Here is a 12925-nt window from a genome sequence, read left to right as displayed (position 1 = left end):
GGGTCTGCAATTACATGTAAATGAAGAAGTTTCTAGGCTCTCCTAATTTACATTCAGCAGTTAAAGTCCATTAATAACGTTTGAGGACGGTACTACTAGTGGCATGAGGAAGGGTCAGTGAGTGTGAAGACTGGGTCAAGAACATGGCTATAAAAAAGACCGAATTCAGCCTTTTTTATTAATTTTTTTATTCACCTTTGGGTTACTGCATATAAAAATATGCACACAAAATTAAAATAAATGGAAGTTAATCTAATCTAAAGGAAATCTACTCGGGCGCTAGGTTGCTGGCGACAAAGATGGCCTCACACCAGTGAGGCTCTAGCCCAGCCGGGAGGAATAAAATACATAATCTCTATCCTGCACTGACGATGAGGAATTATATGCACACCGAAGCCTACCTGAGCTGTTCCAGTCTCCTACAGTGAGGCTTTCATGCGATGAGAGCGAACCAGGCGTGAGCAGCGGTCTGGAGAATATAGACACCAGAGGCGGCGACCTGGTGCTGAGAAGCGGCGGCAACAGCCAAGAAAGTCTGAGGCTGTGCTAGAGGCCGTGGGCCGTGCCCTTCCGATAAAGATGCTAAGATGCGATCACTGGGTGGAGAGGCTGCGAAGACTTTCCCTGTGTCATCGGGCAGACACACTCCCTTGAGATGAATGCCGGCGAGGCAGGGAGGAGCTGGGACTGCAGTTCAGACGCCAAACCAAAGCGGTGGCTGGTAGGCGGGGAACGACACCAGAAAGACATTAGCCTGAGGCAATACACGGCACTGCGAGGGTCCCGAACGCGGGCGGACGCTCGTGTGAGAAGCACCATAGAATCATCAGCATCTCGTACTGAGACCCCCCCCCAGCTCCACGAGGCCACAGGGAGATCACATGCTGGGCGCATAATGCTCCTGGAACACACCACATGGCAGGCCACTACTGTGACCAAAGAAGGGAGCGTTTGCCGCCATTTTAACCGCTGGACACCACTGAAGTAGCGGATAAGGTCGGGGCGCACTAAAAGCCGTTCCTGCACTTGAGGCCCCCCAACCTTGAATACACATGTCCAGACAAACGCAACAGTAAGCTTAAGCCTTGAAATGTCTGAAGACAAGGTCAGATTCATTAAGGAGTACTCGAGATGGGCACTGATGTGCGGCCATTTTAGGATGCAAGGCAGAGAATAACAAGCTGCACCGGCGAAATAGAGTGGTCATCGGTGGAGCCCGGCAGAGGCCTAACGTACATCTTGGCAACTAAAGGGCAGTGCCGTAATCGCTGGGAATATTTTGGAGACCTCAGGAGACAGATGGGACCCCTGGAAATTCAGACTGAGAACCTGAGCAGTGTGACGCTCCATCCCTGCAGCATAGTACACTCTACATCACATAGCTGTAACTAAGAGCGTGATACACAACAATACAGCACTCCAATACACTTCGAGACGTGACCGAGCCCAAGCCTAATATAGAAGGCGACAGACTTGAACTTCAGAGACTGGTGGCCACAATTGCCATCAGCGCACACGGTTCTGCCTAGCTAAAGTATTGAGGACACATGGTGATTGACGTTGGCAGGCGCAACTTGAGGCATAGAGTGAGGCGCAACGAGAAACTAAGCCCTACCACCATTAACGTCTTACTCTGTGACAGGCGACTAACATGGGACGCAATAATGCCAAGCAAACCAAAATACCATTTGAGTCACGAAAGGCGCCACGGTCTAACTCAGTGGAACAGACAGACTCTGATACCTCAGAGAATTGGGAAGAAGAATGGAAGGCATTGCTGCTTGGCATGAAAGCAAGCCTGACTTCAATTGACGCAAAAATGGACACCATGAACGCAAGGATGGATGCAGTGATGAATAAGCTGGAACTTCATGATCAACGGATCAATGATGCAGAAACCAGAATTTCTGAACTAGATGAAGGGGCTGCGGCAAACAGAGAGCGTGTTTTGCAAATGGAAAAACTGCTAAAAATAATAGCGGGCAAGAATGAAGATTTAGAAGCCCGCTCTAGAACGAACAATGTTCGCATCCTAAGCCTGGCTGAATAGACCAATACTGGCCGCATGGAGGACTTCATAGGAAAAGTAATTGTAGAGCTGTTCGGGAGAGACTCCTTCTCTGCGCAACTAACAGTGGAAAGAGCACACAGATCATTAACTACGCGCCCAACCCCAGAAGCGCTGCCACGTCCTGTAATAGTGCGGTTTCTGAACTACCGAGACAGACACGGTCTTGCGTCTAGCCCGGGAGAAGAAGCAGGTCCCATACGAAAATACCACATTAGGGTTCTTCCCGGATTTTACGCACACAGTCCAAGAAGCGCAACTGTAAATTTGCTGTGGTTAAGAAAAAATTGCAAGCACGGGAGATCCTGTACGCCATGTTGTAACCAGCGAAACTGAAGATAACACATCGCGGGAAGCAACACTTCTTTCAGAATCCACAGCAAGTGGAGTACTATCTCGAAAAGACCCGCCGAGCAGCATCATCTGAGACTGAGGCCCACAGATGCTCCAGATCTCAGTCACCAATGTCGAATCCTGGTTGAAGACTGAAGAACTTACCGACGACTAAGCAGTTACTACTGGCGATCTACTCCTGATGAGATGTTTCAAAATGGTGAAGTATTGTTTTTGATAGTGCATGGCAACTAGCTCCGCCCAGATATTCGCCTGCATCCCGCTAACACTACTCGCTTGCTAGAGTGAAGTGGCAAGCGGGTGAGATAGTGGAGGGGAGTGGGCAAGTCGAGAGCCCCTAGTGACTTCCCCACGAGGGTGATACACCCAAGTTTCCTCATTAAGGACTAGGAACTGATTGACTGACGTTTCCACTATGGCAGGGAGGGTATGCATTCCCGGCAAGTTGGGGCAGCCGGATTGGGCGGGGGGTGGACACCCTAAACAGGATGAAATGTTACCTCAGCCTAATTATGATAATGACACAGGTTTCAGTGTTCATCACATAAGTCAAATGCATGGGGGATACAACACGAGCTATAGATAAATTAACAGTGATTTCATGGAATGTAAGGGGACTGAATAATCCCAGGAAAAAGAGACACGTGTTAGGGTACTTAGATAGGCCCCACATTAGGATTGCTCTACTACAAGAAATGCACCTAAATCCAGAGATTACACCCCACCTTGCTACGAAATGGGCATCATTCCGCTGCTTTGCATCATACTCCGGATATTCCAGAGGGATGGCTATCCTCCTTAGAAGAGGTGTAAACTTTGTGATGGGGGGGGGGGGGGGTCGGAAACTGACATCAACAGAGGTTTTGTTTACTCTGGGGACGGTTGGATTCACAGGACGTCACAATCGCTAACTACTAAGGCCCTAATACTGACGACGCACATACCCTTCTACTACTATAGAGTAAACTCCAAGCGATAGGATCCACTTATGTCATTTGGGGTGGGGATTTTAACACAGTGGTTTGCCCACAGAAGGCTTGATCCCGGGTTTCTCCAGTGCACTACACGAACACGCAAATAAACACTTCAAGACATCATAGACACTGACTATTTACTTGATACGTGGAGATACAAAAACACTACGCACCAAGAGGGCACACATCACTCTGCGGTCCACTCGTCATGGGCTAGACTGGACTGCCTATTTGTCTCCGTAGGCATGGCACACTGGTTGGTAAGCGCAACACATCTGGCCCGCATGTTCTCGGACCACTCCCCGTTGGTCGTGGTGCTGTGAACCCCGGCAAACATGTCCCCTTGTGCTAACTGACATCTCAGTCCCCTGCACCTGCAAGATGCTGCCTTTAAAGCGGAAATAGAGCAGGAAATACAGTAATTCTTTAAGTGTAATGTGACATCGGTGTCCAGTCTCATAACTGTTTGGGGGCATTCAAAGTCACAGCTCGGGGCGGTGCCTATCTAAAGGTGGGGATATACTCCAAGATCTTCAGAGATCTCCACATGTTAGAAGGATAAATCAAAACTCTGGAAAGAGACCTTGCTACAAACATTGAAGAGAATGTTACTAGTGCCAAACTACGGGATAAAATGTCAGAGTATGGCGAGGCAGCAGACAGAGAATGTAAATTTAGAGGGAAACTTCACAGGGCACGGACACAAAGTCCTGCGCACTTAAACAGAGTATATACAGCAATGTGACAATAAACCAGGTTGAAAAGGACTTTATCCAACGTCGGTTTCTTGGAGTTTCATATATCTCCTTTTTATTAGGTCATCAGATCAAAGATAATATACAGCCAGCCGACACGTGTTTCATTGTACGTAAGCTACCGAATTACATACAGGACTCTAAGCACATCTTGAGTATCCTAATGGATTTAGATTTGCAAGCTGGCATGCTTATGGCCACATTTGATGTGGTCTCACTTTATACCAACATTGGCCCAGAATTGGGATTACAAGCAGTAACACGTATGTTGAGTACACAACCAGCCACGGAGTGGCTACACAATGAAATGTTAATTAGAATGATGCAATTAATTTTACACAACAACTTCTTTTTTGAGGGGAAGTGGTACAAACAGACCAGGGGGGTAGCAATGGGGTCTAAATTTCCCCCCTCATTTGCTTCCCTTTTTATGGGTTGCTTGGAAAAATATTTGATTGGGGTGGGGGGGGGGGCAAAATCTGGATTGACAAGATACTTTATCTCTGTAAAGTGCCATCATGCATAGAGTGTACACAGTTTGTGATGGCTTTCACATATCTGTAACCTTTAAAAATTTCAATAAAAAACAGATTTAAACAATAACAACAAAATCAGACTGGGAAAACAATCCCATATTTGTCATCCGATACAGTTTTGGCAACAGGCTTAGACCCGTCTTCCATAATAACACGAGTAGAATACTGTATGAAAGTACTTAATTTGTGTGAGATACAACTTGGCCAAAATTGCCACCTCCCTTGACACATTCGTAATGTCCTGTCCGTTTTCTTCAGACAATGGTTCAAGTACTGTTTGCTGTGAGCCAGCAAGGTGAAACGGGTCAGGCACATTCACAACTGGAGCGCATTTGACCTAAAATTCCCTTTTCTGTCCCAGCCCATCAACTATAAACCTGGTCTCTTAGGTGCATATTGTAGTTGTCTGTAAAAGTAAAGCTATGGAAAAGAGTGGGCACCGAGTTCGCCGCCATCCCAGGCTGAACCACTATTGATAGCTCGCAGGATGACATCACAAATTAGGTAACTAGATCAGTTTCTGTCCCTGGGCCTAAGAAGGTTGTGAAGATTTCTCCACAGGGCAAATCAGTGTGTTGTATTTGTGTCTTCCGATTTTGTAACACCACGCCACCTTAACCTTTCCTATGGTGTTGATTCTGGCAGACCGCAGGCAAGCATCGTGGTATGGTGGTCACAGGATCTGGTGTCTGTGTATGCAATGCACTATACGCTTAGTGTGATGAATGGCTGATAGAGAAGCATGCCGAACATCCACTCTATGGCCTGATATGGTGATGGCCCATTTGTCAATGATGTGACTCATTAGGTAAAGTACAGTTCACTCTTTCTGCAGACATGATCAGTCCCCAGTGGGCATGAAGTCAGGACACGCACATGTAGGCAAGACAAAATGGAAAAAGTCCAAAATGGTGCTAATACAGTGTGATCGTAGTCCACCACTAACAATCCTGGAAACAGGTAGTCTTGGTGTTCTAACACTGGGGCAACTCCCGCAGTGGTGTGCTCCTCCACCCGAACAGTTGCTGTCCTCTTCCAGTGTAGATCCCTCCCACAAGCTGGTAGACCACAGCAGTCCGTCAGTGTGTCCTGTAAAGAGCATGACAGTAAATATACTGGGACTTCGGCTGGAGCACTAATGAAATGTGAATGCAGTGTTCAGCAGCTAGCTACACCCCTTAAGCATAAAGCTGTACCTGACCTCTGACTGAGAAAAACAGGAACTAACCATGTGACAAATAACACAAAATTCACTGTCACAAAACATCAGTCACCATTTAATAGCCATTTGAAGAAGAAAAAACTGTTTTAAAAAAAAAAGTAAGCACTCCGCTTAACTAATACTGGAAAACCCTTGAAGGCTACTGAATGATTGCTAGTATTTTCTTTATAAATGACAACGTAAAACTTATGTCACATAAAGTTAGTTAGATTTATCTTCTGTTAGAACCTAATGATGGCTTAACATATAATCCTTGAAAAACAGAATGTTTTAAAGTCATGAATCTTTTTGGGCAGTCAGTATTTTGTCTTCCGCTGGCAGAAATGGATGCTTGACAGTTATTTTTTCTTTTTTTAATGCTCCTGCCAGTCGGCGCGCCTTAAACCCATCTAGCACTACACTATTCAGTCCTATATTTTACATGAATTAACTTGCTGTGTGTTTAAACATTTTATAGAGAGATGAAAATTACTATGTGAACAGAACTTTCAGTTAACAATCCGTTTACATAGTCCCCTCTTCTCTAGTGTCGCTACTAAAGTATGATGGATTTGTACTCTTGAAATGCGCTTAATTCTTCCTGCAGAAGGTACGGTGGACATGATTTGCAAGAAATGATTTTGTACAACTGCTTTTTTCAGAAACAAACCTAAAGAAGCAGGGTCTGCTGCCCCTCACTTTCGAAGACCCAGCAGACTATGACAAAGTTCACCCAGAGGACAAAATAACCATTGCTGGACTCAAAGACTTTGCACCGGGCAAGGTATGTATTGCAGATCATGGTTCTAAGGAACTTTTAGCTATCCCTAAAGAATTATCTTGTTTTTTTCAGGTTGTAAAGAGTAGTCTCGGCTTGGTGACCATTCAAAGGTGGTTCCATCTCCAAATTTTGCAGATCCTCCTTTCCAAGGTGTACACCGGAGTCATTTAGGAATAGCAATGGCATAGAAAATTGTCTAAAGAAAATCAGAAATGATCTCTTACTCAGAGTGGAAATTGGGTTGTAACGGCAACATGCCTTGCTACAAAAAAACATAAGAATGCAATCCTTGCTATCTAATGACCCAGCATGTTGAGCCCAAGTTGTCTAGTTGATAGTCTAGTTGTGGCAAGCATGCATTATAAATGAAGCATAACTTTTTGGGCAAATATGAAAGATCTGTGAAGAATATTAGGACCTCATTTCAATCCCATTATTATTATTATTATTATTATTATTATTTATTTTTATAAAGCGCATAGTCACCCGGAAGTATCCCAGCGCTGAGGAACCTAAGAGACATGACTGAGGACTGAGTTAACGGGAGGAGCATAAGGGCTAGGGGAAAAGATGTGTTTTTAATCGTTTCCTGAAACGGAGGTAGTGGGGTTCCAGACGAAGATCTCGTGGGAGGGAGTTCCAAAGACGGGCCGCATGAACCGCGAACCGTCTTCCTCCTGATCGTGCTTTCCTAAACCTTGGGGCATTGATAAGGTTTTCTGCATTAGAGCGAAGGGTTCTTGTGGCTATGTAAGGGGTAATGAAGTTTCGGAGAATTGGAGGGCCTATAAACGTTTTAGAAGAGCTGAAAATGAAAAACCTATTTGCAAAACTCAATGGGGGGAAAAATCTTGAGTACAGTATCAATGTAAAGGAATGGCATGGGTAACCTGGTAATCTCTTAGAAAACAGCTGAGATTTAAGGCAATTATGCTGGTTCTTTAGGGTAAATATAGTCAGGTAGAGCAATACCAAGTAGTGATGTTTGTGCACCATCAAGCAGGAGAGTCTTAAGCGGTCTTACAAACCAGGTAGTAGGGAGTCAGAGGATAACTTGAGGCGCTCTACCTATTTCCCTATAGAGACCTGTTAACCTAGCTATACATTTTTTTAAGTGCTGAGCCAGAGCACTGTTGTATAGGCTGCATCTGAAGTAGCATCAAGATGGAATCCAAAGGAGAGCTCATAGGTTGGCACACACTTGAGGATATTGCGTCTTATATATGCATTGATCCAAAATACAAGATGAGAGTTGCAGGGCTAGACATTTAATCTCGGGAGAAGGTACCTGGTACTCAAAGAGCAACTTCAGTACTTTGACAAGTTAATTTGGGCTGCACTGTTACTTTAAGTGAAGGTCTCCATCTTGAGTACTCCACAAGGCTTTCATGCGTCTGAATTCCCCTAGGTAGAAAGGTCTAAAGATAAACCTCTTGGGAGAAGACTAAAGGTGGAAGGTTGTTTACATTTACTTCGATTAAATCATCCTGCAATTTCTCAACATTTATAGCAATTCCTTACCCTAAAGAATTTGTGGCAGATAACGCTTCTAAGTAAGCCCTAACAAAGCCAATATGTCTGCCTTTGTCGAGCCTGCTGTGTTTTTTTAGTGCACCTGTGATATACATTTAAAAGTAATAAAATGTACAGGTGCTGCTTTTGAAGGTGGCTTGCGTAGATTTGCAAAAATGCAACGTAACGAAATATAAAGAAAAAGTATGAAATTGAAGCAGAAATGAAAGGGAATGGGCTGCGAGCTCATGCACAGATGTGGACTACTTTCTAGGTGAAAGCATACATGTGCTATAGCAAAATTAAATCACAGTGAAAAGTGCAGATGGCTTTAGTGGGCTGACTCAGTTTCCCATGCTGTGGGTTATATCTAATAGAGACTACTAGCTGCAGATTCCTGTGTAGAATTACACCCAGGCGTGAGACTGGATCCGGAAAATAATGTTTGCCACAGTATTGCTGCGCTCTCTGGGCGGTACCAGGTGACTCCGCCCTGACGTCGTCCACAAGCGTGACGTCAGCGAGGTCACAGCCCCACCCCAGCGCGCTGACATTAGTTTTTCTCTTTTCCACGTGCAACGCGGATCCGGATCGTGTCCTGGCCTGTTTTCAGGCCTTCTCTTTCAAGCTTTGTGTTTAGGAACAGTGTGCGAATGCTTTCGAGCTTAAAGACTTGTACCTTCTATGCACTTCAGATGTCGGCGAGGGACCCTCACCAAATTTGTATGTGGTGTCTGGGAGAGCACCATGACTCGATGGACTGTGACGCCTGTCAGCACCTCAAACCGAAGTCACGGCAGGAGCGCCGGATGAAATTGCTGTTGGCCCGCTTGTCCAGGTTGGTGCCCAGATGCCTGGAAAAGGCGCATAGGGTGGCGACAGGCGAGGGCGCCCTCGCCTGTCGCCACCCTATCCGCCTTTTCCAGGCATCTGGGCGACAAAGGCCCAAATGACAGCCTACGCTGTGGCTCTGCAGGCTTCTTTAGCCCCTCCTCCTCCCCCTCCTCCTGAGACGTCCGTGGATCCCTTGCCTCATGCGGGGCCTTCCACGGAGTTGAACGCAGCTTCGGCCCCGAAGGTTTCGGCTTCATATTGTAGGATGGTGGTGTCATTGAGGGATAGTCCTTCGGGGCTCCACACTTCGACATGTGGCGTCCCTGCCTCGCCGCAAATCCCTACGGGGATTCCTGTGGCGTCGCAGGAGGTCGCTGGGATTCTGGGTTCGTCCACGAGTTTCCCTCAGCTCTATTAGCAGGCGGCTGCCTCACCAGAGGCCTAGTCGGCGCTGTTGCAGCGCCGAAGGCTTTCCTCCCCGGCCCCGGCGGTGCAGAGGGAGAAGGCCCGGGGCCTGGGGTGCTTTCCCGAGTCCCTCTCGGCCCTCTACGCGGGCGGCTGCCCTGTGTGAGGGTGAGCCGGGGTCCTTTTCGGCGCCCTTCCTTAGCCGACGCGTCTCCCATCTGATCCCATCCTCCTGGGGAGCCCGTGGTGGTGGTCGTCTCAGAGCCGCTAATGCCAACTATGTCGCCGCTCGATGTCGAGCCAGCGCCTGTGGCGGATTCCACGGCGCCGTGCCGGCGTCTCCCGGAGTAGTCTTGTGAGGAGGTTCCCTCCTCTCCGGAGGTTTGTCAGTTGTTGGTTTCTTCCTCTCCGGAGACAGGGCGCAACATTGTTGCTTTCTCTCCGGCATTTTCCAGGGAGGGTTCCTCATAGTCCACGCGGCTTAAGTCCTCAGACCCGCCTTTCCGCAGTTCGCGGTTGGGTCTTCCACCGGCTTCCCCGCCCTCACCCGGGGGGCCCCTCAGGTTCCCCACTCGTCCGTGGATCCCCCACCATTCCGAGGCTGGCCGCTTCCCCCTATAGCTGGACTTTAAGACTGACCGCTCAGCTTGCAATCGTCGCCCACGGAGGAATTGCTTTCTCCCCCGCGGTGCCCTACGGAGGCCAGTGTTGCCTTTGATTGGGCTATTTCCACGGCCGCTGGCATTTTGCGGATGGGTGAACCAGTCAACCATACCCTACAGATAATCTCCTGGAAGTTCTCCACCAGTGCTTTGGTGGACGGGACCTGTTCCTTCCTTTTAAAGCGTCGCTCCACAATTCTCTTCTGGGGACTTGGGGGCGCCCTGCCACGGGGGATCCGGTGCCTCAGCCACTCCTGCATCACCACCGTCCTGCTCCGCATGACCTGGTTTGCCTTTCCTTCCACCCTTCTACTCCAGGCTCTCTTCTGCAGACTGCCTTTCCGTCCTTGCCTGTAGTGTTGTTCACTCTGTCTCAGGAGGCCTGGTGGTTGGATTCCTGGGCCGTAACATCTTTGCTTCATCCAGTGCTGCCTTGCGGGCGCTGAATTCTTTGTGTGTTGGCTAGAGCTACTTCCAGTCTGTTAAATTCTGCAGAGTCCCTTCTTTCTCATGTCTCCCATGAGGGTGCCTGCGCTGATCTATGGCACCATGTGTTGGATGGCTGGGAGTTGGCTGCGTTTATTCTCCGTGTGGCCTTGGATGTTGCCGATGCTCTCGGCCGTGCTATGGCCACTTCTGTGGCTCTCCGTCTCCATGCTTGGCTGCTAGATGCTGTTTTTCCTGAGAATATTATGGAGCGTCTGGTTGACCTGCCCTTTGATGGGGTCCTTCTGTTTAACACTCGTGCGGACTCTGCCATTCAGCGTCTCCTTGCGGGACTCCGTCCGCCTCCCCCACCGTAGGCTGGCTTGTTGATCCTCCGGGGCTTGATGGGAGGCGTTATCCCACCTGCTCCTGGAATCTGTTTTTTTTTTTTAGCGGGATATATATACATATATATATATACATATATATATATACATATATATATATATATATACATATATATATATATATATATATATATATATACACACACAGGTTTCTTATAAACAATGCAGCAGCCTCGATCCCACCGCAGCACCGCCAAGAAACAGGAGACCCGTTTTTTTCCGTGAGTGAAAATTTTATTCTGCAACGGACAGTATAACGTTTCGGCCTCGCAGAGGCCTTGCTCACATGACCATGTCATGAGTGATGTAATATGTGACGTCATCAGCAGTGCATTGCAGGCCGCCCAAGTTTTAGTGAGTCCAACTAACTATAACGTGGGAATTTCAATGGTTTTATGTCAGTAAAATTTCCAGCTAACTATAACTGGTGTCAAACCTATGGTTCTTTCAGTGAATTTAATGTTTTTTAAATGCTAATTCCTTACTATAACTGGTGTAAAACCTATGGTTTTTTCAGTGAATTTCAAAGGTTTTTTAATAGCAAATTTCTATTGCTATCAAATATAATATTTTTTATAATGAATCCTATATTGTATATTTATGTAATACTATTTTTTATATGTGTATATATTTTTTTTTTTTTTTTTGCCCTGAAGCTCTCCCGGTGCGCGTACCCGTGTGCGCACCGGAAAGCGCAGTTTTGCGGCGCGTCCCGTTTGCGCTATTGCCGCGAACGAAAACATCATCATGACGTATCGCGTAGCCGCGTCCGCGTGATACGCACGGCGTAAGCACACCCGGAAGCACCCGAGCGCATACGATCGTGGTACGTAAGCGACCCGGGGCGCATAGCGTAAGCGCGTCGAGTCATGTGAGCTGAAAATAGCACTTTTCATTGGTTCAGGACAGTTTTGTTTTCCAAATGATGAAAGCCCCCACCTTTTTTCCTCATTCTCACTTTGTACTTTGACGGAGGAAGACCTATTTGCAGACCTATTTGTACTGAGAAATGGCTACAGTAGCAGCAGCAGCAGGAGCATCTCAACCACCACCACCACCACCACCACCACCACCATGACCACCACAACACCACAGTGGTGGAGAAGAAGAAGAGGAAGAGGAGGAGAGGCGAGGCGGTTCCTGCCTGAAGATACTACCCCCTATAAGCCAAAGGAGCACATTGTCAGGGAGTTTTTTTAAATCCCAAGGGGCCTCAAGAAAGTTAATGCGCCAAAGGTTACTTGTCTGATCTGTGGCACTGTACTTTCTAGGGGGAACGCTGCCAAAAAGTATTCTTTTGGCAAAAACACTATGATTTGCCACATGCAACGCCGGCACCCAAACTATGCTGCGGCAGAGGTCAGAGAACTGACCAGATACCCTCCCCAATCTTCTCCCAGCACCTCCCAAAGTAAACAACCCACTCCATCGGGTCCAGAGACAAGGGAGATGGTCCCAAACATCCAACCCCAGTTTGGAGATTTTAAAATAGTTTGTAAATTTTGCGGGACTGCAATTTGCTATGGAGAGCAAAGTATTAAACTCATCAACCGTGCTGGAGACAACCACAACTGTAAAAAGAAACCTTAATTTTTTTCCTGGTTTTTTTTTTTGCTCCAGTTGAGCCGTTTACAATTCTCTGTTCTTTGTTTGTCCCCATCAAAATTACAAAAAAATATAAAATTGTTCATAAAAGCCAAAAAAAATAAAAAAAATTCCAACAAACAAAAAAAATAAAACAACAAAAAGAATAAAAAAAAAGTTCTTTTTAGAACTACCTCCAATTTATAAAAAAAAATGCTCCATTTTTAAAAAACTGTCATTCTTTTTTCCCCATGGTACGCTCCCCCGTGCGCTTACCGGGCGCTCCCCCGCGCAAATCGAAGGAAAAAAATATTTTTTTGCCCCGCGGGCCCTTTTATGGCCCCCATATCAAACCTAGGGGGTCAGGGGGGGGTCTACCCTGCCCCCTTTTGGGAATTTTTCCCTTTGTTTTTGCCACCTCATGTG

At 46.9% G+C, this 12925-nt stretch overlaps 1 protein-coding gene across 1 annotated transcript in view; it reads left to right on the top strand.

Moving 5' to 3' along the window:
• The window catches only part of ACO2 (aconitase 2), a 340183-nt gene that overhangs the window by 321398 nt on the left and 5860 nt on the right, over nucleotides 1-12925 (top strand). Inside the window, exon 17 of the mRNA XM_086963512.1 lies at nucleotides 6551-6672. Within this exon, the coding sequence (XP_086819638.1) occupies nucleotides 6551-6672 (122 nt within the window). The remainder of the gene's footprint in view (nucleotides 1-6550; nucleotides 6673-12925) is intronic.

The sequence above is a fragment of the Lissotriton vulgaris genome, chromosome 1_1 (assembly GCF_964263255.1).
Source record: "Lissotriton vulgaris chromosome 1_1, aLisVul1.2, whole genome shotgun sequence".
In the NCBI taxonomy this organism is placed as follows: Eukaryota; Metazoa; Chordata; class Amphibia; order Caudata; family Salamandridae; genus Lissotriton; species Lissotriton vulgaris.
The sequence above is the reverse complement of the archived record's forward strand: the minus strand, read 5'-3'. Positions and strand labels throughout refer to the sequence as shown.